The sequence below is a fragment of the Saccoglossus kowalevskii genome, chromosome 18 (assembly GCF_978046115.1).
Source record: "Saccoglossus kowalevskii chromosome 18, keSacKowa6.1, whole genome shotgun sequence".
Classification (NCBI taxonomy): Eukaryota; Metazoa; Hemichordata; class Enteropneusta; family Harrimaniidae; genus Saccoglossus; species Saccoglossus kowalevskii.
The window spans coordinates 21,465,213-21,492,278 of record NC_140658.1 but is presented as its reverse complement, the minus strand read 5'-3'; the positions used below and the strand labels follow the sequence as shown (position 1 = coordinate 21,492,278).

At 37.2% G+C, this 27,066-nt stretch overlaps 1 protein-coding gene and 1 long non-coding RNA gene across 3 annotated transcripts; one reads left to right on the top strand and one right to left on the bottom strand.

The window, feature by feature from the left end:
- The first annotated feature begins 5,287 nt into the window (after positions 1–5,287).
- Positions 5,288–12,051, top strand: LOC100374298 (serine protease hepsin-like). 2 transcript variants are annotated; one of them, XM_006811083.3, is made up of 9 exons: positions 5,288–5,425; positions 5,712–5,730; positions 7,403–7,537; positions 7,793–7,936; positions 9,994–10,023; positions 10,226–10,418; positions 10,571–10,839; positions 11,506–11,648; positions 11,732–12,051. In XM_006811083.3, the coding sequence occupies exons 1-9, from the start codon at positions 5,381–5,383 to the stop codon at positions 11,909–11,911; spliced, it is 1,158 nt and encodes a 385-aa protein (XP_006811146.1). In that variant the 5' UTR covers positions 5,288–5,380; the 3' UTR covers positions 11,912–12,051. The 2 variants fall into 2 exon arrangements, with proteins under 2 accessions (XP_006811146.1, XP_085348980.1); XM_085492854.1 differs by having other exon boundaries at positions 5,366–5,425; positions 5,694–5,730.
- A 1,394-nt stretch (positions 12,052–13,445) lies between these two features.
- LOC146731672 (uncharacterized) lies at positions 13,446–17,724 on the bottom strand. The gene is made up of 3 exons (XR_014926983.1): positions 17,538–17,724; positions 13,790–13,969; positions 13,446–13,626 (listed from the first exon to the last, which is right to left on the bottom strand). It is a non-coding gene; the product is annotated as an uncharacterized LOC146731672 (long non-coding RNA).
- Between the last annotated feature and the right edge of the window lie 9,342 nt (positions 17,725–27,066).

Here is a 27,066-nt window from a genome sequence, read left to right as displayed (position 1 = left end):
ATGTCCTTGAATGTCTTTAAACCTGACTTGGTAATTGTGTCATAGAATGATTTGGGGTTCTCAGAATGTATTGTAAGATGAGAAGTCGAGCCTTTAACTATTGCATTAAGAAGTGAATTGCTGATGTCAAGTGTTGCAACCAGACCACTGCCTATGTAGTAGTGGATGTGAATTGGCATCAAATGGGTCTGCCATGTTATCTTCTATGTACTTCACTATCTGCTGTGTGTCAACCTCATCTCCTTTCATCATTGTGGGCATTGCTTGCTCATGACTGCTAGACTTGGTCAGTCTTAACCCACTCTACGAAGATGCATTGACTCAGCATAATGACCCAATATATGTCACATAGTTGTCCATCGTAGAACTGCTGAACCTCTTCTCATCAATCCAGTTATACCACTGTCACCTTTACTGTCTCTAATGACGGTTGTTTCTACTCCCATATCACTCCATATTCCCTAGAATTTACCAGAGTTATGGGATCAAAATGGCGTCGGTGACATCATTTGCTGAAAACTGCTTTGCTGACGTCACTGACCATGGTCAGTTTTTTACAGTCTTGATAATATGTGTTTGGGATAAACAAAAAAAGTTTTTCTGTCAAAAAATTAAAATTAATTGATATTGTACAGCGTAACCTGAAAACTAGGATAATTAGTATGGCGGCCATTTTGATGACGTCATCTGATAATGTTGCCATGGAGGGACTTTTACTAATTTTTGTTTTTGAGGTAGTCTGTACCCATACTTTAATAAAAAAAACAAATCAAAATTAGCTGGTAGTACTCCACTTGCCACTCCACCTCTAAATGCTGGCCCAATCTGCAGGCCTACAAAGAAATAATTTTTAAATAAACATATGATAATTAGTATGTGTCATGAATATTAATTTGAAACACAGACATTCTTCAGAATTAATGTTTGTAGGTGATTTTGTTTTTGTATTGATCATTCGCACATGTACAATTAAATATATAACAAACTTTAGCTACCAACGTTCATTGTTGTAAAGTTGATATGTGGTAAGCGTGCTTAGTTGCTGTATATAAAATCTAATTATATACATCAAAGAGTCACCGACCATTGCACATGTCGCATTCATAGTTTTCCCTTGTAAACTTTGGGGCAACAGTCCCTTCCTGCCCCTTGTTGTTAGATTGTGCATGTTGTTGCCACATTTTGGTAGTTTGTATGCTGTGCTAAACCTTGTGTTATAGCGACACCCCCGTCTTCATGAATGGTCTCGACCATCATCGGCCGCTTAGTTTTGAACATTTACTCATTGTCATGTGAACATTGCGAACCTGGCAGGAAACAGTGCATTAGAATCGGTCATTGTGAATGAGGTGAGTCGCGTGCAGTCAATGACGCCAATGTCATAACTTAGCGGGAGAGACGAAGAACTTTTTTGGGGACAACTTGGCGGGAAGGACAGGACGCAACATGGACGCCGTGGTGAATAGAGAGTGAAGGACAGGCTTATCATTACCTGAACACTGCACAGCAAATGGTTTGTAGGTTCTGCGACCAGTGCTTGTAGGAGTTGAGTCGGACTTGTTTGTGACACAACACAACACAACGTACGTGAAGTACGTGTAAACATGATTCAGTGTGCAAAGGCTTGCCGTAATCGTAGTGCCACGTATTGTTCATCGTCCGAATCGCACGGTTTCGCTAAAGCCGGCCATTCATAACCGGCCTACGAACCCGTGCGTGATCGCGTTAGGAAAAGCTGTATTTCACTGCAGTTAAATTGAGTCATTTGATTGGGCGCGCCAAGTAGCTGGCGCCACCAATCAGCGTTGCTGTATCATAAATTTGAACGTCTGGCGTCATCACAGATTAAAACAATGGCGGCGTGCAGGCTTCACTGGTGAGATTTCCTACCAGATCCGGGTACTTTCATATGCAAATGCGCAGATGTCTATCATTCTATTGTGGCCCATCATGAAAAGGGTCAGGGACTCACGCAAAGTTTGTTTTGACTGTACTATACGCAATCGCGACACTTTCCACAGCAGTTTTTTTGATATCATGACACAAACAAATCTTGACGAATGCATTATAAAAGTTCTGGAACGTTTAGACTACCGTGATATTTCTTGCAAAGAATACCAGCGAGACACTATCGCAAACTACGCAGAAGGAAGATATGTATTCATCAGCGTGCCGTGTTGACATTCGTCTTGTCAAAATGAACTCAGGGATCCCTCACTTTCAGTTGCAATTCTCCTAGAGGAAAATGCCTGCGACCTTTCCAATAACTTTCGTTTAGTTTGTTAAAATGTATTCTTGAACTCATCCATGTTTTTATGCAGAGTCGACCCTCTCAGTGCACATTTTCTGCACGCATACAAACTGACAAGATGTAGATCGATCGTCTCTGCCACAACAAATTCGATTTCTGCGCATGTCGTAGTTCTGTTGATCTGTTTGACTGCCAGAAACAATACACGTTGTTTCCTTGGTTCTAGGCGATTTAATAGTTTTCTTTTCTATTTTGGTTGGAGTGACTGTATTCATTGTGTTTATAACGTGAACAACCAACGCATTCAGGGGGTCATTTAGAATAATTTGGATACATTATGTTAATATAATTTATTTCGTGACGTCAGCATCAACTATGAATTCATATCAACTAGAAACCTGCAGACGGGGACAGTCTCTTGGGACTAAAGTCCCTCGCGTGAAATGGTTCGCATTTCGGCGTTCGAATGTCTAGGAAACACAATTACATTAGGCCCCAGGATAATGTCATGCAGCTTCGAAAATTAAAAAAAGCGACGATATAACAATCATATTGGGGTATTTAAATATGTTTAGAACATTAATCAATTACGACACGGAAATAAGATTTCTACTTAAATTTTAAATTTATGTGTTTGAAATTACAATTTTGAAATTTCTAATTACAATTTTTGTCAAGGGCACACATATTCAAGTGTGGAATGTATGTATTGTGGGATCTATCCCATGTTTGTTGGTTGGTGACATTTCCCACACTGAGCAAGCACACTGCACGATTTTAATTAATGTCTTTGAAAGATATTTTATTTACGTTTTAAATTTATCTAATCAAGTCTTGGAAATTTGATGTATTTGAAATATGTTTATAAATCATTTATCCCAGTAGTTGATGGATTGTGACATGGCGTTTAAAGTAGGTTTAATCATTTCACCACAAGTTTCCATTTTTTCATCACAAACCTGTTTAAAGTCTGCACTGTCCTACAGAAAACGCGGACAAAAATAGCTACATTTGATAAGTCAAAACTTGGTTTAAATTTTGTCTGTTGGCTCAAAAATTAGGGTTCGTTTTCAGAAAAAAATATGGAAGAAGTGCGGACAAATTTGAGCAAGAAAGTCTGGTGGTGAAAAGGTAAAAACACATTCGTTATGTTTGATACTTTTTAAATACACATTTTGTGAGCTCATTTTATTAATGTTTGGAATTGTTTGGGACTTTTAAGTTAGTTAAAAGTATCAAATGTTGATTCACAGATATGACATAATGAGATTGTGGTTAAATACAATAATACAAAAGGGACAGACCTCAGATGGCATCTATGTCACTTCACTGTTGTATCCATAAAACAGAACGCATTTGAACTTATAACAGACCGTTAAACGTTTCTGGGAATCTGAAAGCTGCAACTAAAAATTAATGTAAACCCGGATTCCGATTGCAAATATATACTTCCAATCAGAATGGAGGATCGAGATGAATAGCATTCAGTCAGCGCCTCAACAATGGCAATGAACACTTTAAATTATAAAAAAACTAAAAAAAATGCGTTTTTTCTTGCGTTCGTTTGGTTTGGCGCGCTTGGTTTAGAATCCCTCATTAGCATATTGTTCGCTATAAATAGTGAATCAACGCCAATGACTGTCACTTTGAACTTCATCATCGTCATACGTTCAACATGCCTCCCAAAACTAGTGATAAAGCAGCAAAGAGAGAAAGATCACATTGTTAGAGTTCTGAATTTTGAACGCAATTTAGACAAGCCTCAGTGACACTGTTACAAAAGGGGTAGATCGGAAATAAAAGAAAATTATTCGGCCGATTTCAATAAGTGGTTCAAATGGCTAGCAAAAAGTAACGATCAAAAACCGGAAGCGAGCGAGAGTATGTAGAAGATAGGTACTATATAAAGTGATCTATGATATCGAATCACATACGAGTTTCGTCAAAGAAATTGGAATATATGGTCATTCAACGCCATATGTTATATACAAATGTATATCGTGTTCTGAATGCTTAATGCTGAACAATGTGTAGAAGTTATCCCAGTGCAGCACCAAGACCAAACTAAGGCTGTTCCAGAACTGCGTACAGATAGGAGTGGCAAATCCATGTTGCTGCCAAACATGCCAAGTTGGCATTTGGGCATGAGTGAGTGATACCATATCCACCATTCCAAAAAATAACGTCATGTTAAATTTCAATTCATTATGTAATTTCAGATGTTTGTTTGTACAGCAGGCAGTAAATAAATTGACTGATATCGCCCATCAATTTTTCTTCGAACATTGTTTCATTGAACAACCCATGAAACGTTTTTATTGCTGTTTCTTTTGACGATGGCATTTTCCATTCCAACATCCGGGGCTTCTGGAAACAACCATTTTCATCAGGGGTGATGTGTAGTGAGACCATACACAGTAACATATTTTGCATTTTACAATTAATTTAAATATAACACTGATTGAATACAAAGTCATAAAAAACATTGACATTCGGCTGAAAGGGTATTACAACTCTCCAATGAAAATCGAAGACACATCGACTGTAATACTTTTAGCCCCCCCCCCCCCCTCCACAGCTGCATTGTAACTAATTCTACGATGTACATCGCCTTAGCGTGACATTAAAACCTGGATTAACACTTCGAGATGATCACTAATTACAGTTTTTAAACAAATTAGCAAGAAAAATTAGCTTGAAGATAACAAAACAATAATTGTATTGCATTAAATTTGATTACTAATATAACAAAAAAACTGTCCTAGGTATGAACATAAGGTCTAGATATATACCAAAGTCGCAGCAATACCTGTCTAATCGCATTAGTATAGTTCTACTGATAAGCATACGGTAAACAATGTGTGTTGGGAATGTTAATTTTAATCGCTCTGTGCCATTTCAACCAGACTAAAAAAATAAATACTGGCATCAATCAGGGAATCGGATTAAGAACATTTGCTATTCAAATGACCGTATCTCTTTGATGGCAATGGTAAATATGGTATATATTGTTTGTTACACCGCAACTTTTCCTTGATCTACCCGATGAAATTAACATATAACATCTAATGTAATCCAGTTTCACAAACAATAGTCGACTGTCATCGTGTGTACATTGCAGTATTCAAGATGCATTTAAGTTATTTTCGGTTAATAGTGGTGGCGTTGGCGTATGTAAGTATTATCTATATATTATGAATCGTTTTTCAATTTGTTATGAAACGGGAGTTTACGATTAGATATAATACATTGTAATAGCACATTCTAAAGCCCAGTATGTGACGTATCATGTGTGTGATATATGGTAGACAATATTTGATAATAGTTGTTCGAAATAGCTAGACGTTTTGAGCAAAAGTGTGGTTGTGTAGGTGTGGGTGTGTGTTCGTTTGCGTGCGACTGGTAATCAAATCTAATCTAATATAATCTAATATAATATCAGATTTTATGTTTCTTACAGTTGATTATAAATGTTGAAGGTTAGTGCAACATATTGTACGACATATTTTCGTTTCTCATACTACATACACGTACAGTTAAGACTAAACATAATTATTATAATTATAAACTCCACTCATAATACCCCAAAACAGTTTACACCAGAGTGTTCTCTGTCACATGCGTATCTCGCTAGTGTTATGTAATATACGACAGAGCAGCAATACACGTCACATAGTTTGGCAACGAACAACGTTTTAATTAGATACACTACACGGACTATACTGAAATATTAACTGGATATGTCGAGTGACTCAATTACCACATAATATGATAGAACATGAACATATTTAATAAGCATATTATTTTTTAGAACAAATATTCAAAACCTCATCAGCGTACATAGGTCGTTTGCCTGCAATAGAGAACATATGGAAGTGAGTCACACACAGTGGCATTTTGTTTGCATACAATTATTTTTATTATTTTTATTTGTAGTAGTAGTAGGTTGATAATGAAGTTATGATCTACCTACCTGTCTAAAATAAAACACACACATTTTGTACACTATATTCACCATAAGTCGGTATATGTAACAGACTGAGTGTATTAGAAGTAAGCTTCAGAATTCGTGATGGCAGTCAGCATTCAGCATGCGTTACAGCAAGTCTCAGAAGTATTTGGGCAGCCAATTTGCAAACTTGCTAGCGAATTGGTTAACTGCTTGGGTTTTGGCTAAACAGTTGGCTTTCGAATCTCGCTGGCGCCGTCTTGTGATCACGCCCACTTACGGCGAATCTATATAACAGTAGGGGACGATCGTCATACCTGAGGAGCTAATCGGCGACGGTTTTACAGTTGGGTGGCGATTTCGCTTTCAAATATACTAGGGAAAGTGTTCTATTTCTTTCGTATTCACGTAAAAATGACGAATGGCTTTTTTAGCGGTCGGCTTAATTTTACCCCAACGAATCTTTTGTATGTGAAAGTTTGTTATTTTCTCCCTGATTTGTAGGAAAATGTTTCTCAACTTGACTATTTACATTTTGTAGTTTCAAGCAGTGTTCAAGATGGCTACCCCCATATAATATCGGTGAAATAATCGCATTTATCATATTATCACTTGTACGCCAGCTGACTGTGGTTATTTCCAGGCTCAAACCGGGGGCTCATTACTCAGGGGAATCCAGACATGTACCAGGCTGCGTAAAAAGCATTCTATGTCCCCTACTGCAATATAGACTCGCCCAGAGTGGACGCGATCACAAGTCGGCGCCAGCGAGATGCGAAAGCCAATCGTTTAGTCAAAACCCAAGCAGTTAGCCAATTCGCTAGCAAGTTTGCAAATTGGCTGCCCCAATACTTCTGAGACTTGCTGTAACAAATACTGAAAGAAACTTGGTTGATAATGACAATTTTGGCAGTTAACTGATAATTTCAAATATGTACCATACTGTTAGACAATTTGGAATTGCCCTTAGCCCGTGACACATCATAAACAGTACGACCTCTTGTTGGTTGTTATGTGCACATGGATAAAGAGATTTTTGATAAACGGCCTCATTAATTATGCACATATTTTATTCCAAAAAATTACTATAGATGGACATTCACATATATATTTTACCCTCAATCTTATGTATATTACATCCTGGTGAACTTCTCTTACTTTTCTTGTTATACACACAATCGACTGTCATTCTTCTTTAATAGGCTATAATGAGTGTAGAACCGAATGTAATGGACGCTGCCGTGCAAAGCATTGCAATAGGAATGAACAGGAGTCAACTAATCCTGACTGTGTCATAGAGTGCGATAATCACAATCATCGTCTGTGTTGTGTACCTAGTAAGTTTCCCAGCAAAAAAAATAATTTACAAAAAAAGCCAGATATTAGGTTATCGTAGGCACATTTATCGGGGTGCTTCCATCTAATGTATTAGTTTTAGAAATATTATATACGTTTCTGGTATAACTTCAATTTGAACAGAAAATAAATTAGTTGTGACTGACAGAAATAAAGGAACGGAAAAATCATTTTCTCACGTAAATGTGTTATTGTTTGTCTTATTTCACGAATAAATACTTTCATTTTTCTGACAGATGTAGATGAGCGGAAATGTGAAGATGAGTGTAATGGTCATTGTCGTGCTCATAAATGCAATAAGGGAGAAACCCTGTCATCTAATCCATTTTGCATGAAGGACTGTAACGACAGAAATGGGCGTGTTTGCTGCGTGGATGAAGGTAGGTGTTATACTGATAGAATGCATTCAGATCTTAATCAAATAAAATATTCTGCGTACACTATGCTGTTTTCCCTTAATATCAACTGACTCTGTTGCTGAATACACCTCACAATAATGGTCATATGAATAAAGAGATGACCTTTGTATTCCATGACCAAATCTGAGTGCCAAATATAACAAACAAAAAAAGAAAACATATGTTAATTATATGCTGAGTTATGGTAATTAGATATGACATCTAAGTGCATCGGCGGACATGAATTTGCAGTTACCGTCACTGATAAGTATCGATAATTAGTAGGATTGTGACCCTGTTAAATATTTTCGAATAAATATCCAGTCATAATATTGTAAAAATTTTTTTTTTATACATATGTTATGATACCATTTGTTATATGCTGTAGTCTCAATGATAGTCTGAATGTCTGTTTTTTTCATATGAATTTTTGCAACAAAAACACACAAACCAATCATGAAAACCTTATACACATGGTGTAGACTTCAACTTTCAACTTGACACTGGGTCAAAATAGAAATAAAGTCAAAATTCACAGTGTTTCTTCCCTTTAAAACAGTACTTCCTGGATAGTTGCTGTGTCTGTTTATGGAGACAGTGGAGTTTCTATACCTACTGGCCTCTCTCTGAAACAGGAAGTGTTTGAGGGCGCTCGACTTATGAAAATGGTCTATTGGAATTCTATTTTCAATAATCCCCTGACTAAATTGACTGTTTAAGGAAGGCAGGATTAAATGCAAGACCTTCAAAGTGTTTCTTTGGTTTTACTAATTTAAATTTTGTTAGTCACCGGGTAGGTGACGGTATTTTGCAATTATTACCAGTTAAAATAGAAGCCATACAGCATGCAGCCAGACCTGAAACAGTAAAGCAAGTAAGGTCATTTTTAGGTATGGTTAGATACTATCGAAAATTTGCACTCAATTTTGCTACAATAACAGCTCCTTTCAGTGATTTGACCAGAAAAGGTCAGCCATGAAAGGTAGTCTAGAAGAAACCCCAGGAACATGCCTTTAATCATTTAAAAGTTGTATTGAGTAAGCAACCAATTTTAAGCTTGCCTGATTTTGAAAATTGAGAAAGAGTGTTTGGCAGTGATTTGGGCATTGCATAAATTTCACCAATATTTATATGGTAAAGAAATTATTTTGGAGACTGATCACCAGCCATTGATTTATTTTAAACAAGGCATGAGAAGTAAACAGTAGGTTAATGCAATGGGCTCTATATTTGCAATCATTTAGCTACCGCATTATAGCTATTAAAGGTAAAGAAATATAGGTGTCGACTATTTAGGCAGGATTGAGAATGCTTAGAATTACTGTTACAATATTTGTTTTCTTTAAATTTTGAAAAATCTTAATTTATTGGCAGTTGATGCTGATTATTGGACTGAAAATGTGCCATTTTCAGCCTTGATAAGGGGGCAATGTCAGCATCCTTTATTCTATGTTTTTGTCATATTACCTCAAACCCTGCAAATAAGACAAGTGTGCATGGAATCATGGGAAGAAACGGTGTGCATTGCCGTGTGATAACTGTCATTAAGGTGATTGACAGGTTATACTTGCTTACCACTCTTGAGGGACAATTTGAATCTACCAGATGTGCTTGATATTTACATAACAAAGGATGTTTATAACTTTCGAAGGACAATTGTAATCTACCAGGTGTGCTGTCATTTGAATAAAAAAAGATGTTTATGATCTACGTGACACAGCTGCTAGCAAGATCACATTCTGATTGGCTCATGTGTGAACATTCTTTGTAATGAAGCATAATTTGCTGATACGTAAACAACTGTTGAAAAAAAGCTGATCACACCCAAAAAATTGTAACATATATAGCTGTATTATCGAAATTTCAATACTACATAGATTACTGCGACTGTTTTAAGTCAAGATGCATTGTTCAGTATGTCTGAAGTGTAATCACTTTCACTTATAAATTAACATTATTCATGCGTTGAAGTGTAATTAGTTAGTAAAACACTTTTAAAGGTTTGTTATAATCATGCGAATAATTCTTTTTTTCTACAGAATCAGATATATGCAATGTACGTGAGGCTGGTAGGTGTCTTTAACGAATATACGTTTACGTAACATTCATGCATGCCCAATAAGAAATAGGAAATATATCTTTTTACTTTGTTTTATATTCGTAACAAACGAAAACTGGATGGTTTGCACACTACCCGTATAAGGAAGGAGGATTTTGTATATTGTGCGTACATGTTACAAACTGATATTTATGAATGACATTCATACTTAGATTCCGGATGCGGTAGCCGAGTTACAATCAGCGAATCTCGCATAGTGGGTGGACAAGATGCACAACCTGGAGAATGGCCTTGGCAAGCACAGCTGTATTATATACCAGTAGGTGACGAGGTATGTGGTGGAACCCTAATTGGACCAAGACACGTTGTATCAGCAGCTCATTGCTTTTTTGACTCACCAATAAAGTAAGTTTCTTGGGTAGGACATATTCGAATTCGCAAGATGTGTTAAATGATCTCCTTACCTCTCAAACAAACTTAATCTCAACAATAATTTATTGATTTGCATGTAACACATTTACCTGTTAATGTACTTTTTATTTTCATAACGTATATAGCCCAGATGCCTGGATTGTTCGTTTAGGTAGATATACAAGAGGCAACCCACCAAGTCCTGCTGATGACGAGTCAATAGAGGTTGGCGTCCAAGAAATCATTCGACATAGTGAGTTTAATGGGACACACAGTTTCGACGATGATATCGCATTAATTATTCTCGACCAAGATGTCAGTGCAACTGATTTCATTAACTATGCTTGCCTTGATGATGACGTCACTTTCTATGAGGACAGCTGTTGTTATATTACTGGATGGGGAACTTTAGAATGTAAGTGTGAACGATGTGGATTTGGCGATAAATGTGTTGGTAAACATACATTACAATATGGCAAACACAGTGCGTTACTAAATTGATCACAATAAGTAAGATTCATGTGACTCAAAATTCGTGGTTCGTTGACTCGTTACTTTAAAACATTATTTTCAGTCTACCATATTGTGCTGCTATTGGTGTACTATTCCGCCACAATAAAATACACTAGTCACCGCTTTAAACATTCTAGCTTTCAGAAAACGTAAATCGCATCAATCGCGTCTATAATTGTGATGCTCGACGATTTCGTGTCGTTAACACTCTTATTACGTTTTATTGCTCATTCTGCAGAACCAAACGTACCAAAACGTGTGCTTCGGTTTTATAATTAACGACAACACCGAACACATTAATGTACATCGCTGGAATTTCCTTCTCAACGAAATAGACGCGAGAGATGTTTTTGCTCGTTAAATTGTGTTCCATTCACTCCGTTATAACGTTCTAAGCCAATAATCACGAGTTACTCTATAGAAAATGTATCATTGTTTATGATATGTTGACTGCGCGAGAAGGTTCCACCATGTCAATATCGTTTTTGCCATTGTGAACATAGTCGGAAATATTTTTGTCATCGTTAATACCATCGACATTATAATCAAATAACCATCTTCCTCGCAGTCTTTGGAGATCAGTCCAATATTCTACAGGAAGCAGTGGTTCCCATCCTTTCCAATGACACGTGCATAACCAGTTATGGTTCTTATGTAACTGAAAACATGGTATGTGCTGGTTACCTCACTGGTGGAATCGATGCTTGTCAGGTAAGATTTGTTTACATATATTTTATCAATAAAACAGTGCACTCTTTATTAAAACATATAACATTTGTTGTTGTTTTTGACAGGGTGATTCTGGCGGTCCACTCGTCTGTATTCACACAGATACGGACACTGGTATTAGTCGTTGGCATTTAGCGGGGATAACCAGTTGGGGTTTTGAATGTGCCCTTCCGGGTTACCCCGGGGTGTACACACGAGTGTCCAAGTACTATGAATGGTTGCAAGACCATGGTGTGCCATTCTAAGTTTGACTATAACTCTTCGCTTGTTATTGACATCATTCAGACTGGTAATACATTTTTAGTTTATAACATTTAACTCATACGTGTGAAAACTTTGCTACGTCAATAAACAATATCTATGTTGCCTAACAGATCAAACAAAATTGTGTGTTCGTATCAGCTGAATATTAATATTATTTGCCGCCAGTTTGTATGTTATATATTTTTTTCTTATCCAAATTTTGGACTAATCTTAGACGTTGTATTTATTAGTGTTCGTGTTTGTTATGTATTTAATATGGGACTTTTTTGGCCTGAAATCAAGGATTAATAATAATAATAATATGTTGTTTTTATGGTATGGCATCGTGCGAAGAGAGTGTACATTACAATTGTGATTGTCAGGAAAGCTGATTTATTGGTGAGGAATCTCGTTTCAATATCCGGTTGTCAACACATGTTCTATTGCAGATTCTCACTTCATTGCTATTTCAGTAAAAAAAAGTATATATGTTCCTTTTAGTTTTCAAATATAAAGAATCAAATTCAACTGAGAATCTGAAATACCTTATATAAGATTCAAAAGATTGTCACAATTCAAAATCCTCATGCGCTGTGAGCTAATTAGTACTATAATTTCAGATTCCCTATTAACTGTCATTAAAATCTCACTCCTATTCTACCTTTTATGAATGACGACACGTGTATATCTAGTTTATCTGTCTATTTAGAGATTTCATTTACCTCTTTTTGTGATGTATCTTAGTGTTTTTTTTTATCGGAATGTGTCTCTGTCGATTAGAGTGCATTATCACAAATATCACACCAACCCCGCTGTTAACCAGTTATGTTTACGAGAGACTTTGCAATACATGTCGAACGTTTAAAACCAATGTTCGCTTCAAATGTGTTAAAATACAGTTGTATTATTATATATCTTCGACAATCAATGATAAAAGCTGCGAAATAAATAAATAAATAAATAAATAAATAAATAAATAAATAAATAAATAAATAAATATTTTTATTTATTCATTTATCTATCTATCTGCGGGGGTTTCGCGAAATCAATGACACAGCAGTGAGATGTACTGCAAGTCACATATGTGATTGGATACCAACCAATGACAATTGGTGACGTCAATTGGAGTGTCTGATACTACGCGATATCAGAACACCAAACTGGTCCATCTATATAACTACGAAATGGCTAGTGCTTTCGGGGCGTGTATGAGACGCTCGCTAGAGGTAACTAGAATGTTTGGCAAATGTTTGTTTGTGTGCCCCAATGAACGAGTTTCAGGAACATGGACTTTTTTCATCTAGATATTCAGCTATTAAATATATAAGTTGTCTTGAAATTATAGTAATCCATATACAGTTTGTTGTGGGTTAAATGTAACTTTCTATGTGAATGCCGGTGTTGTAGGAAAGTGCACGGTCAAATTGACCAGATGAATTATTACAACAATTATGTGAAATGTCAATATATCATAATTAAATGGGTATTGTTCCATTGAGATTAGCATGACATTTGTTATGTAAATTACATACAAAATCAGATCAATCATATATTCACTGAAGATATATTTACACATAGTTCTCCGTTTAGTGTGGTTGTAACTGTTTCACCCAGACAACATGCATAGAATCACAAGTTGATAAAGTTCAGAACGTCTTGTCTCCATATTGGCATTCGTTGATTAAAGATTTCATTTCATCGTTTATGATTATTCCAACTGAAATAAAGAACATTGTGTCGTTTTTGATGATCAATTGATCAACACAATTTTACAGTTGAAAGTTGCCTGGGTGATCACGATATAAAGGCAAACCCTTTTCACTGGAATCCGGAATTCCAGCAATAATTCGGTCTGAGAACAGTATACAAGTATCACGTACCTCTTTGGCAAGATATTTGTCCTCGCAGTTTCCAATATTTGTATTGGATATTTCATGTTGCATTTGCTTATCTCTGCTGCATCAACTAGTACGCATATCAATCTGGTTGATCTTTCGTATTTTCGACAATCTTCGCTGAGAGTTTCAGGCGACTAGGTCGTTTCATGGTACGAAAGGTATCTACAAAAAGTTGTTTAGATTAGTGTGTTTCCCTTACATTAATTTCTGAAATAGTTAGAGGAGAGGGACATGGAATTATTAAAGGTATACTATATCAGAAAACAGCCGCCCGACTATAAAAATAACCTAGTACATTGACCTTCTAACAACACGAGTAGATTTTAGCCAGAATGCACGCTCGCAATCACTTATTTTACGTACTTCAGCAATCAGAAAAAAGGTTATGTTGCCAAAAACCGTACACAAACAACATTCACCATCTTCACCAATAATAGATCTTGAACTCATTATGACAATTCGGATTCCTTTATATTATTCGACTGGCAATTGACGTAACTATAATGTGATTGTAACATTAGTTTAAGGTTTGATTTCGAAAGGGGGACATGTGTGTCTTTCTCTATATGTAGAGCATTTGTATTCATGTTTATTATTACGTGGCCCATGTCTGGTCCTAACATTACCGATTAATTATTGTCAATGTTGTACTAATGTTGATACAGACTGATGTGTCTAATTTGGCATGCTAAAATATTTGTGATTAATTTTCAAAAACTAACCAGGAAAGGGCGTGTCACTAGAATAGGATATTTAAGAGCTTATTCCCTGTATCTGGCAACAAATGTATTTAAAATTAGTTTTCATTTGTCTCAGAGAAAATTTAATTAATATATATATATTAATTAATATAGGTATAATACTTTTGCTGACTTTTGATAACCAGAAGCATGAAACTTGGCATATGCACATGTTGGTATGCCTGAACCGGCCAAATCGATAAAATGTCACTGTGTATATTGACATATCACTGAGGTCAGAGTACGTTATCTGTTGTCGTCTCGCCATCGCATGTAGTGGCGGCAACTCCCCATCTTTTTATGTGTGATCGGGTTTTATATATATTTATATAAATGTTTGTAAGTGTTCGGGTACATGTACAGCACACTATATTACCTATGCGTAATTCAGTGTACAATAGCTGTGATTAACGTATCCAATATATCTGAACTGTTGAATATAAGGGACAGAAGCTATACTTTAACTCGAAAGCAGCATACATGTTTCCATTCACTATAAACGTCAATGATTGTCCCAGTTTGTTATTAGGGGTTGCAGACTTGTACCACGAAAAAGGCACAGAGCTGAACATACGTTACTTTACATAAATACAAACGAAGTATCGTACGTTTTGATATTCGCTCATGAATTATTCAATGCATAGCATTTTACATAGACACGACAATTTTTTGAAGTAATGAAATACAAAGCAGATTAGCGTAATCTAACCCAGTCAAAGTTACAAATTCCTTAGTAGTGCTTACTAGGAGTTTTTTTCCGACTGTGGTACAACATAAGGAAGTTCTACCAAGTGATTTGATTTATAGTTACTCAAACATCTCCATGACTGAAGAAACAAACAATTGTACAATTATGGATATGTAGTAGGCGACAATATCACATAAAACAGCTAGTTACTGCAAAAACAAAGCAAAATGTGAAATTCGCTATGTGCCTCTGCTTGTCCCCAGCCATGGTGATAAGTTCAAACATAAAACGTTCTCATTTTAATATATATATTTTAATATATGTACTTTGCATTATGTGTGTTATAAACTGTAGAAGTTTATATTGAATGATGGATCGAAAAGGGGATTTTAAAGTGGCATAGACACTCGGCATTTTGGAGTTTGTAAACAGTTAAATAGAGAATATCAATAATGCTGGGCTTCATTTTATTTTTTTTAGCTATTTTCTGTATTAGGAACGATATAGTGCGAATATTTGCTAATGTAGAATACACGTGAATATATTTCCCCACTACTGCATGTGTACATAGCGGTGTTGATTGGTTCATTATGTTATTTTGGAGGGATGTGTGTTGCATGGAGCTCAATGTGTGTGACATGTTTGTTTGTTCGTGGTATTAAAGTGCTGGACATTGTCTTTAAGCATGTCCCATTTGTGTTCTTTTTTCATAGATTAATTAGATAATCTTATAGATTCTATAAAACGTTCATTTTGATTAACATGTGTACACTTCTTACTTCCCTGTACCGGCTAAAAGGGACTATAAATGGGACGAGAATGAAATAATAATCCTAGGGCTAACAGGTATACCGTCGCAGATGACTTCGGTACCATGCAAGGCATACAACACAGTGAAAACAAGTGGCATGTATCAATCAACAGGTTTAATAACGAATGACAGATTAGTCAAAATACACTTTATGCTTTACTCGAATTATAACACTAGAGGGAGCACTTAAAGGGTCACACACTTGACCTGAGTTACCCAGGTGACCGTCGCATACAAAACGTTTGTTGGGATATGGCCCCAATGAAGGTATTTATTACTAATTGAAAAATGTATATGCAACTAAAGCTGAGGGTGTACCAAAACAACCCTACTACCGGTGGTACGACAAACAATGCAAATTAAACTTCAAATATGCGGTCTGTTACCATGGCAACACAGTCAGGAGATAAATCAAAGCAACCTCCAACCACGCTTTAACAAATATACTGCAGGTATACTCTCCTTTGATATTTTTCTTAACTAGCAATAATATCTATAACTGGCAATAACTATTTCTCAGTAAATGCTGTTTATATCATAACACAGCTAAACATGATATCAAACCAACAATACACTGTCAATAACTGTCCACGACGTGCGTGTTCACAACAGGCGATGCAAGAACTGATTGTCCTTGGTCGGTCACAGCCACAGTCACAGGCCATTTTCGTTCATGAAATCGTAGGATATCATCAGAAAACGCGGGATTTGTGCAGTTTTGAATAAAAAACCAAATTAGCGATTATGAACAATGGTTATTAACGTAACACCCGATCCCCTCTGAACTTTTGGTTTCGCATTTTAAGGTAAGAAATCTATGTGTGTTATTAAACCGACATGGTGTCGATTTCGCTAGGTACCATGTTTCATAACTTGTTTATTTATATGCGTTATAGCGGGTGACTTTAAAAAAAAATAGTATTTATTGATTTCAGCCACAAGTGACTGTGGTCACAGCTACAGTGTACTGGTCTATTACCGGTCAATCAAAACAAGATGAATGTCACGATCACTGTTTACATGCAGGAAACTTTTCACATACAGCGAATCAGTATGCAGATTGCGTCGTGTATCAGTACACAATGTTTTCAATGCAATATTCACGATCGAACGATATTATCAGGGTGACAGGCGCGTTACATGGGCGCTGCCATATTGTTTACATCGTAAACGAGGTCGAATGACGTCACGCATGGTAGTACTGCAAAAACAAAGCAAAATGTGAAATTCGCTATGTGTCTCTGCTTGTCCTCAGCCATGGTGATAAGTTCAAACATAAAACGTTCTCATTTTAATAGTGACAGAAAACTAATTTCAGTCTTCTAATACACCCGAACAATAACATTTTGCATTCTTAATCTGAATTGTGAATGAATATATGTACTTTGCATTATGTGTGTTATAAATTGTAGAAGTTTTTGTTGAATGATCGATCGAAAGGGGATTTTAAAGTGGCATAGACCTCATGGGTTTCAAATTCAAAACGCTCACCTCAACTGGAAATTCGTGGCTATCGCAGTCAGTTCATCACCATCAAAGACCCAAAATTCTCTGAAAGCAGTCCCCGTGTCTTTACCGGCACGTATTAGAACTGTTCTGTCAGCGGCTGGCGATTCAAAGCAATTTCACCACAACTTCCCAAGCATCGTTCAGAGCCATGCAACAATCTCGAGCCTGTCCCACTTTCCTTCTCTGCACTACTCAATAACGTTAGCCGTCACACGGGAAAGGCAAAGCCTCTCCCAAAGCACAGCTGACAGATTTCAAATAAAACACAATCAAATGTGAAAGATATTAAAAAATGAGTATTACAAGCAGAGAAACGATACTGTCTATAGTAAAATGCAATACACGAAAAAGTACGTCCAGACAATGACGTCATAGTTATTCTTAGGCACTCTCGCTCGCAAGCAAGGGTTGTACAAGTGTTTCAGTCGGGGTACCGACAGTACACAACACTTTGTTACACATGTACCAAAAAAGTCCATTCTTAAAAGACCATCCGTCAACATTAAGAGGACGACATCGTATCGATGACATAAAAAACGCCACTACCAAGAAATACACGTGAGGTTCAGTGCGAAATTGTATTAACCTGTGACAGGCCACATTGTCAAGCAATCCAACTAAACCATTTTGCAGATTCGCACTATCGCCTCGGCCTGAATAAATATCAGTCAACATACCACTCTTTACATCCTCGGGGGCGGAGCTACGTCACAAGATGTTCCACGTTGCTAAGACGCGCACCACTGTACCACGTATTTCTACGGGCTCTGCGCGCGCTGCTGAGGAACGCGGAACGCCGAGCGAAGAGCTGGTGAAAATTCGAGAAAACAACAGGAACTCAACTTTGAAGTAATCCTGAACAATCAAATTTATATGCGTTACGCGGGGGTAATCTTGTTAAGTACCGTTTTCTGAGAGTTTTCGGCCTTTGTTTTCACCGTGATGGTTGCCATGCGGTGAAAATGCCCGGATGTCTGCCCGAGAATACTATTGAATGGAATTCCAATGCACGCATTATATGTATTAGTTGTGATCGGTTTTGAAAATGCCGATCAAAAAGTGTTATGTGTACTTGTTGCGGTAAATAGGAAACGGCTCACGATTATTCAAAATCGCAAACAAATACAATACAAAATAAAATGCAATGTAAATACAGAATAAGAAGGCACATCCACAGTTATTTGATATTTGTCTATATTATATTTGTTAGTTGTTGTTGGCGCTGGTGGTGTTCGATATGAAGGCAGTGATGGCTGCAATAGTTACAAATATCAGTGATAACTTTTGCGTCAGCGTGTTAATTTATTCACGTCAGTGTCAACACACTATATTTACTATATTATTTACGGTTTAGTGCGACTATTTAAGAAGGCTATACAAATACTATAATAGTATCTGTATATATGTGATGACGTGATGTCTGTGTTATGAATGTCTCCAAGGTGTAATGGAGATTAATATGGAATGTTCACGCATATACGTTAAATAAAATGTTAATTGTTGCCTTAAATGGTTTACAACGATGATCCCAGATAAAAAGATCCCATGGCACTATCTTGTTCGTGGTTCGTATTTGTGAATACCGCTCGCGTCAAGGAATTCACCAGTTGAAGCAATTGTTGAAATAAATCGAAGCTAAATTGTCCAACGCAGTCACCCAACGTGAAGCTTAGAAAAACATTACATCACTAAAGCAAATCACTAACATGAAAACGGAACAATAATGGAGAAATTAGGGATCCTTGTTGCAAATCCAGATCGCAGGACAAAAATCTAATCATAACCAGAGTCGTTTTGACGCTTGCTTTAACAGAGCTGAAATGTCCTTAAGAATTTCAATAACTTGGCCATGCACACCGACCTTTAAGCTAGTTTGTATATAAGAATATAATAATGTACCCTTTCAAAAGCTTTTTCACAATCAATTAACGCACAATATAAATGGACCCGTGGGTAGGATAAATACTTGATAATTATGCTTAAAAAACAAAAATAGTATTGATTGTTCGATATTTCTTTTCGAAACCAGTCAGTGCCTCTATAATATAGTTAAAAACATCTTTGAAGACGTTTGCAAACTATGGACACAAACAATTTACCAAAGACAAGAAGTTTGTGGTGTATCGCTTGAACATTGTTTGTGAATTGAGGTACATAAACCACTTGCCCAATGCTCTGGGTGACCTGAATTGAGTAGATTAAAAAAAAAAGACATCATTTCTGTAACCTATTTAGAGAATTCAATCAAAATTCCTCCGTCATTATCCGAAGCCTTACCATTGCACGTCGAATTAATACAAGAAAGATTTCCTCCACATGATTTCCTCCACATGATTTCCTCCATCGAGTATGTGACTATCAAGGTTAATATAGCCAATGATCTGTGATAGTATGTCTGACAAGTGTTGCCGGTGTTATGAGGTGAGTTTGTTGGTGTGAGATTGGATGCTCGCCTACTTTTTTGTAACAGGACACGCACGTTATGCCTTTTCTCAACTGCGGCCGAATCTAGGACTAAGACTAGCACGCCGTCGCTCTCATACAGTGGTTGGTGTACACTCATAACGAATCTGCAGCTTTCGAGATTCCTTTCATTGTCTCCCTAGTTTAGTTGTCCCCATTAAGGAATTCGCATTCCTTCCCGACCATGTGTACAAACTAAAAGGTTGAATCAAACTAATGCGATCACTTCTCCAAATCTCCCAGGCAGATTGCTATTTTAGGTTAAAATTATTGGGTCCCTCGAACTTAAGTTGTTGGCAGTGCTGAACACATGGCCTTGCATAACATTTTGATAAAGATTATATGATTGTGAGTTGATGTATCGATGGCACTGCACTCATTCTCGATCTCCTGTACTTCTCGCATGCTTGACTTCACATCTCAGCATAAAACCGTCGTAGAATATTGTTCAGATGTTTTATAATTAATTACTTGAATCCATGATTCTTTCAAGTTGATCTTAGCCAGTCTGTTCAAAAATAAGAAAATAGCATTTTAGCAGAATTGAAAACCGCATGAAAAAATCGGCTTTTAGGGTTTAAGTCCGTTTGGACCACATTTGATCAATTTTTTCTTCTACTTCCACCCAGAACTTGAACACTGTTGCCCATAGCATTTTGAAACGTTTTATGCATATTGGAGACTACGGACGTAACATTCAGAATGTTACTTGGCTAAACCGAAAGTGGTAATTTTTAGCCTTTTCTGAGGGTATAGCCATTCAGATTTTTTTTGGTAATTAAAACGTTAGGGGACATGTAACTTCATGGCGCCATAATCCGATTATTTATTTCTATGTTGCATCTGTTGCAATAATTTGGATCAGTCACGTGACATCGCCATTTTGAAGTTTTGCCAAAAATGACAAAAACTTCGGTTGAGGTCCTCCTCGTTTTCCCTGTTTTGGGAAAGCATCAATAAAGGAAGGGTATTACGTAACCCCTACTGAAATTGGCAAGCGTAATTCGCTCTTATCCAATTTTGTCTTTGATATACTTTGTCACTAGAAGTTTTCATGTCCCGTCCGTACATCAGCATTAGCAACAATGTGAACCTTAATAGAACTGATTTTGAATCCCCCAATCAAAGTGATTCAGTTTGTTGACAGCTGGACAGAGAAGTATTCAAGAAGCAAAATTTAATTGTATGTGATTGTAGGTGACCTGAAGCTGAACCTGAAACAAAACTATTGTGGCTACGGATATCCTTCGTTTTTAAAAACATATTTGGTTTGAAATAAAATGTTTCTCAAAATCACTATATAATGTCTGCTTTTATGTGGCGTAAATGACATGCCAGTGAATTAGAATAATCTACGTGTATCAGTGGCGCGTTATTTGTGACAGCTCGGTCATTGCCCGGCGCACGGGATATCGTTTTCTACGTATTCTTCCGGTACCTGAAATAGATCGCGACACCGGGTTACGTTAATGTCTTACAAATGCAAAATGACTAGATATTTTGTCTCTGAATGTGGTGCAACGTGGTTGCGACCCTGGCGACGGTCGAACAACCGCAGTTGTAGTGGTACTTGTATCTGATGTTTAAACTGGCAAAGTCGGGACTTAATAATTAATTGTTCTTTTAGTCCTTTTAGCGTGATCGCGAAAACTAACCTGACCGCTTAAGAATTCCCGACTGGACGCATCTGCGGCCATTTGACTGTTATTAATTATTCATGATGTCATTGAATATTCATTAGTGGGTGTGTGGAAGTCAACATGACCTTTCAAAGTTGATTCGATTCGATCGTAGAGATGGATACTTTAACTTTCTAAGGGCAAATGCGATACTTTCATCCATGTTTACTGATCACCAGTCGATTTAAATGTCCAATGTATATAAGTAGTCTTTCAAAATCGCCGGGACCTCAGAAGTGAAAGGTCGCGTACATTAACATAGATAAGATATGACGTATACAGCTGCATTCTGATTCGTTGTCAATGCTAGTCAGCAACTTTTAATTAGCATAATCACCGGAGTGATTCCGCTCCGGTTTTCACTCCAAAGCAGGGGGTCACCTGCAGATGCATCCAGTCGGGATTTCTTTCGCAGTCACGCTAGTTTTCGCGATCATGTTAAAAAGGCTAAATTGACAATTAATTATATTCTTCTGTAAAACAAATAAGAAGTCCCGACTTTGCCAGTCTATCTGATGCTGTGTATAGAGAGGTTCTCACAGTTCGCGTGTCTCCTCGTTTGACTGTGCTCGCAGCGATCAAACGCTGCAATAGTGTGGTTGGCACTCCAACGCAAACTCCAAGTATCCTTCGCACCCTTCGTGTGCCTTGGGACTGGCTCACAAACCACATTTTTAATTTGCCTATAACCACGACCACTTTGATTTGATCTTTGATTTATTGTATAGCACTGGATTTGTATGTGAAAAAGCCCTATTTTTTTTTTACAACATACGACGTTTCACGTCAATGAATATGTGCCCTATAATCGAAATCCATCAGTATCTTGTTAATTGCGGACACTACTACATTGCTGGATATTTTGCACACGACCACATTGACGATGTCACATAACCCAGTAGAACCACGTCTGAAAGTAAATAGTGTTGAACATTTCCCTGATTGATACTAGTATCAGGGGGAAATTCTTCTCTCGGGGGGTTTCCACACGTGTCAGGGGGGAATCTCGTCTCGTCTCTCTATCGCGTCCCCTTGAGGTACCGGATCGAGGAAGTCACTTAAACCTTACAGTCAAATAAAACACACACAACGAAATACGTTTCAATAGCTAGTCTTTCGCCACATCGAGAACGCCTCGAGGCGAGCTGCCTCGCCGGGGTCTCTCCCCAGCACGGACCCAGACTCCTTCGCCTCGTGGTGCTCTCTCCCTCTCTCTCTCTCTGTGACCAAGCTTAGACTGTTTATTACATATCAAAACTTAACCAATTACAAAGCAGTTTAAAGACTCTAGGGCGTAACCTTCAATCATACAGCCAATCACACTAAGTACTGAACACGTCATATCTTTTGATTAATCGTTCACTACATTAATAACTACGAATACCAACCTGTCAGAAATAGTAGTCCGAATAGCGACGGTTATCTCGTAATTAGTTCCAAATCACTGAGCCAAGTTCCGTCCAGAACTTCAAATAGGCCGAAACGATGACAGACATAACACAGCCATTCGCTAGTAATCAACTAAATAAGTCGGACAACAGATACGCAAAAACAAATTCATCACACATTCTTCACTCAAACTGAGCCATGCCTCCTGGAATAACACGTTCATAAATCAAAGATACCGTCCTCTACTCTATCATACGGGTTAAATACAATACTAATAAAAAGAGGTATAAATCAAAAGAGTAAAACACACTGATTAATAAACTGATTATAAAGTCTAAAACACAATGATTATAAAGTCACAAATATCAACGGTTATGAATCAAAAAACAAGAGAAAGGCTAACAATCGACTCACTTTTCTCAAACAGTTCGCTGAGGTAACCCTTCGCTGCACTGTCTCTCGTTACTAAGGTTACAAACTCTATATCAAAAGGTCAAAAAAACTAAGGCGTGGCAGTGTAACCAAGCGATCGGCCAATCGCGGCCGTCGACAGCACGATCACGTGATTACCAGGGATGCGTCTCTCGGTTAAAGCATTGCAAAGCGGTAACTAATAAACAATGAATAAACAAGCTATTAATCAAACTCCTGTCATATAAGCTTATAAACTTCAACTGAACTCACAAGTCGTTAATCTAAACAAAAGTTATACGGCGTGGAAACGAAATGCAAAGACAAAGCCGCTATATAAACACATTACTCCTCTGGCAATAAAGACGGGAAAGGCAAAAACGATAGACACTACTAAGTCACATATAATCCTGTCAATCATGAACAAAAGCTTGCGTTATCAAACAATAAGTATATGGGCGCACCACACTCTCATCTCGAAAAGACATTAAAAAACGTTACAAAGTGCTCTCAACTCAAATCAACTCAAAAAGCGTCAGAAGTATTCCGGAAACAACACGTAAACAAAAACAACTCTTAAAACGTCGGTATCTCTGTACTCGACAAATCTCAAAACTCTTAAAAACACGTGGGGGCATCATTCCTCCCATCATATTCCGTACTCATAAACTCATTAGAACACCATAAAACTTCACAAAACTCAAAACACTGTGTTGCAAATACTTGTCCACTGAGGCGCACTTAAATCATTATAAAGGACCTCGCACGTCACTAAATATCACTTCAAAACAAAGATCTGGGCACTTACATAACATACAATTCAACATCACAAAAAAAAACGGTAAAAACGATAGTAAAAGCAAGCAATACATTACATACTGAACAATAGTGTTGGGATTCTGGAAAAGAGGTCAACGTCTTAAGTTACACAGTGTCAGTTACAGTGTCCATCGAGCGGTTATCTATACATGACAATACACAAATAGCTAAAGTTCTAATCAAAGTCTAAGCGTCTCTTCTCTTTTCGTCGCGTTAGTCCGGGTCGTTATTTCATCATCTTGTCTTTAATGTCGCTCAATTCTTGATTATTCAGTCCTATTCGATACTCGTCCTTCCGAAGGGGCTCCGAAGTCTTCATCTCTTCAGCGTTGTACATCAATGTGATTCGGGTTAGTCGTCAAGCGCAGTTTCCGAGTCGTCTCTGCCATCGAGCTGCTAGTTCGGTTCGCAAGAAAGACACACCTTCGCCATTTCACTTTTCTTCACAGGATCTCAATGTGTGTTAAACACCTGCCCGGATTCTCCACCACGTATCAGGGGGAAATTCTTCTCTCGGGGGGTCTCCACACGTGTCAGGGGGGAATCTCGTCTCGTCTCTCTATCGCGTCCCCTTGAGGTACCGGATCGGGGAAGTCACTTAAACCTTACAGACAAATAAGACACACACAACGAAATACGTTTCAATAGCTAGTCTTTCGCCACATCGAGAACGCCTCGAGGCGAGCTGCCTCGCTGGGGTCTCTCCCCAGCACGGACCCAGACTCCTTCGCCTCGTGATGCTCTCTCCCTCTCTCTCTCTGTGACCAAGCTTAAACTGTTTATTACATATCAAAACTTAACCAATTACAAAGCAGTTTAAAGACTCTAGGGCGTAACCTTCAATCATACAGCCAATCACACTAAGTACTGAACACGTCATATCTTTTGATTAATCGTTCACTACATTAATAACTACGAATACCAACCTGTCAGAAATGGTAGTCCGAATAGCGACGGTTATCTCGTAATTAGTTCCAAATCACTGAGCCAAGTTCCGTCCAGAACTTCAAATAGGCCGAAACGATGACAGACATAACACAGCCATTCGCTAGTAATCAACTAAATAAGTCGGACAACAGATACGCAAAAACAAAATCATCACACTAGCAATATTGCATCATATTGGATACTACTAGTATTAGTTAAAGTTATTCAGTTTATGGCCATATGGTGTGGCTCCTTTTAGATACAATTAATTCATAAACGCTGCACATAACCTGATAATCCTATTATATACTTTACCCATAATATGTATTTAAATAATTTTTAAGCTTTAAAAAAAATAGTTTTTAAACAAACATATGGTAATTATTATGTGTTGAAAAAATTAATTTGAAACACTGGTCACCACTCTAGAGGCGTACTGACACTCTTCAGAATTAATGTTCATTCGCACAAATTAAATATATAACAAACTTTAGCTGCCAAACGTTCATTGTTGTAAAGTTGATACGTGGTAAGCGTGCTTAGTTGCTGTATTTAAAGTCCGATTATACACATCAAAGAATCACCGACCATTGCACACCTTAGGCTATTTTCACCCAGCTCTTCACAGCTTAAACAGCTCTTCACTCTTATATTGAGGTTAATCTGATACATAGTTGTGATATTTATTTATTTATTCCTTTATTTATTCACTTGAATATTAGTACGTTAAATTTTATTTCAGTCAAATCAAGGTCAATGGAACAAATTGCCTGCGTATCATTATTGGTAATTAAAAACAGAACACATTTGAGGAACTATAAATTAAGGTAAACCTCAGATCACATTGATAGTGGTTGGAATATCAGACGCAATTTAGGAAATCCGCAGCGGTACATTCCACAGAGTACTGAACATTTGGGTATAGCTTTCCACTCTGAAAGTACATTGATCACATTGTTAGAGGTCTGAATTTTGCAGGCAATTTAGGCAGGCCTCAGCGATACTGTTACACAAGAGGTCGATCAGGATTAAAACGAAGTGGTCCAAATGTCTAGCGAAAAGTAACGATCAAAACCGGAAGCGAGCGGGAGATTGGATGAAATAGGTACTATATTAAGTGATCTTTGATATTGAATCACATATAACCACCTTCCACATCGAGAACCGCAGAAAGATCCTGCGAATATTTTGGCCTGAAACTAGGGTCGGATCAGTTATTATAGCCGGGGCTCGGCCGGCAAATTCCAGGGGGGCTCCTTATTTCTGAAGTATCAAGAGGGGGGCAGTCTTTTTCAGACAGCATTTGAGAGGGGTCACCTTATTTATAAAATATTGATATTATAAGTTACAACATGCCATACTTCACAGAATTTTGCAAGTATAAACTGTTACTTTCTTTCCAGGCTGATATTATCTGCATTGTATTTCTATAGCATTTCGAAATTATTACACTAGCAAATATCGGTATTTTAATTATAATTTATTGCGGTGCACCACAATAACAATTTATGGCGTATGACAGCAAATGATATAAAAACTTGTGAAATGGAATATTAACAATATTGCAACAATTAATGCCAACACATTTGATGTGAAAAGAGCACAGCACGCTCTGTAAGTCTGGAATGTGATTTGTAAATATAAACTGTAAACAGAAATAAACTAGTTATAAATTGCAATAATGTCAATTTAAATGTTGACAAATACAGTACATGACAACACCCTGTAAAGTATGGACGGTTATATGTCAAATTATTTATATTGACTACAGAACAATAAATTAAATAAAAATATAAAAAGTGTTTATGTAAATGTGTAAATTA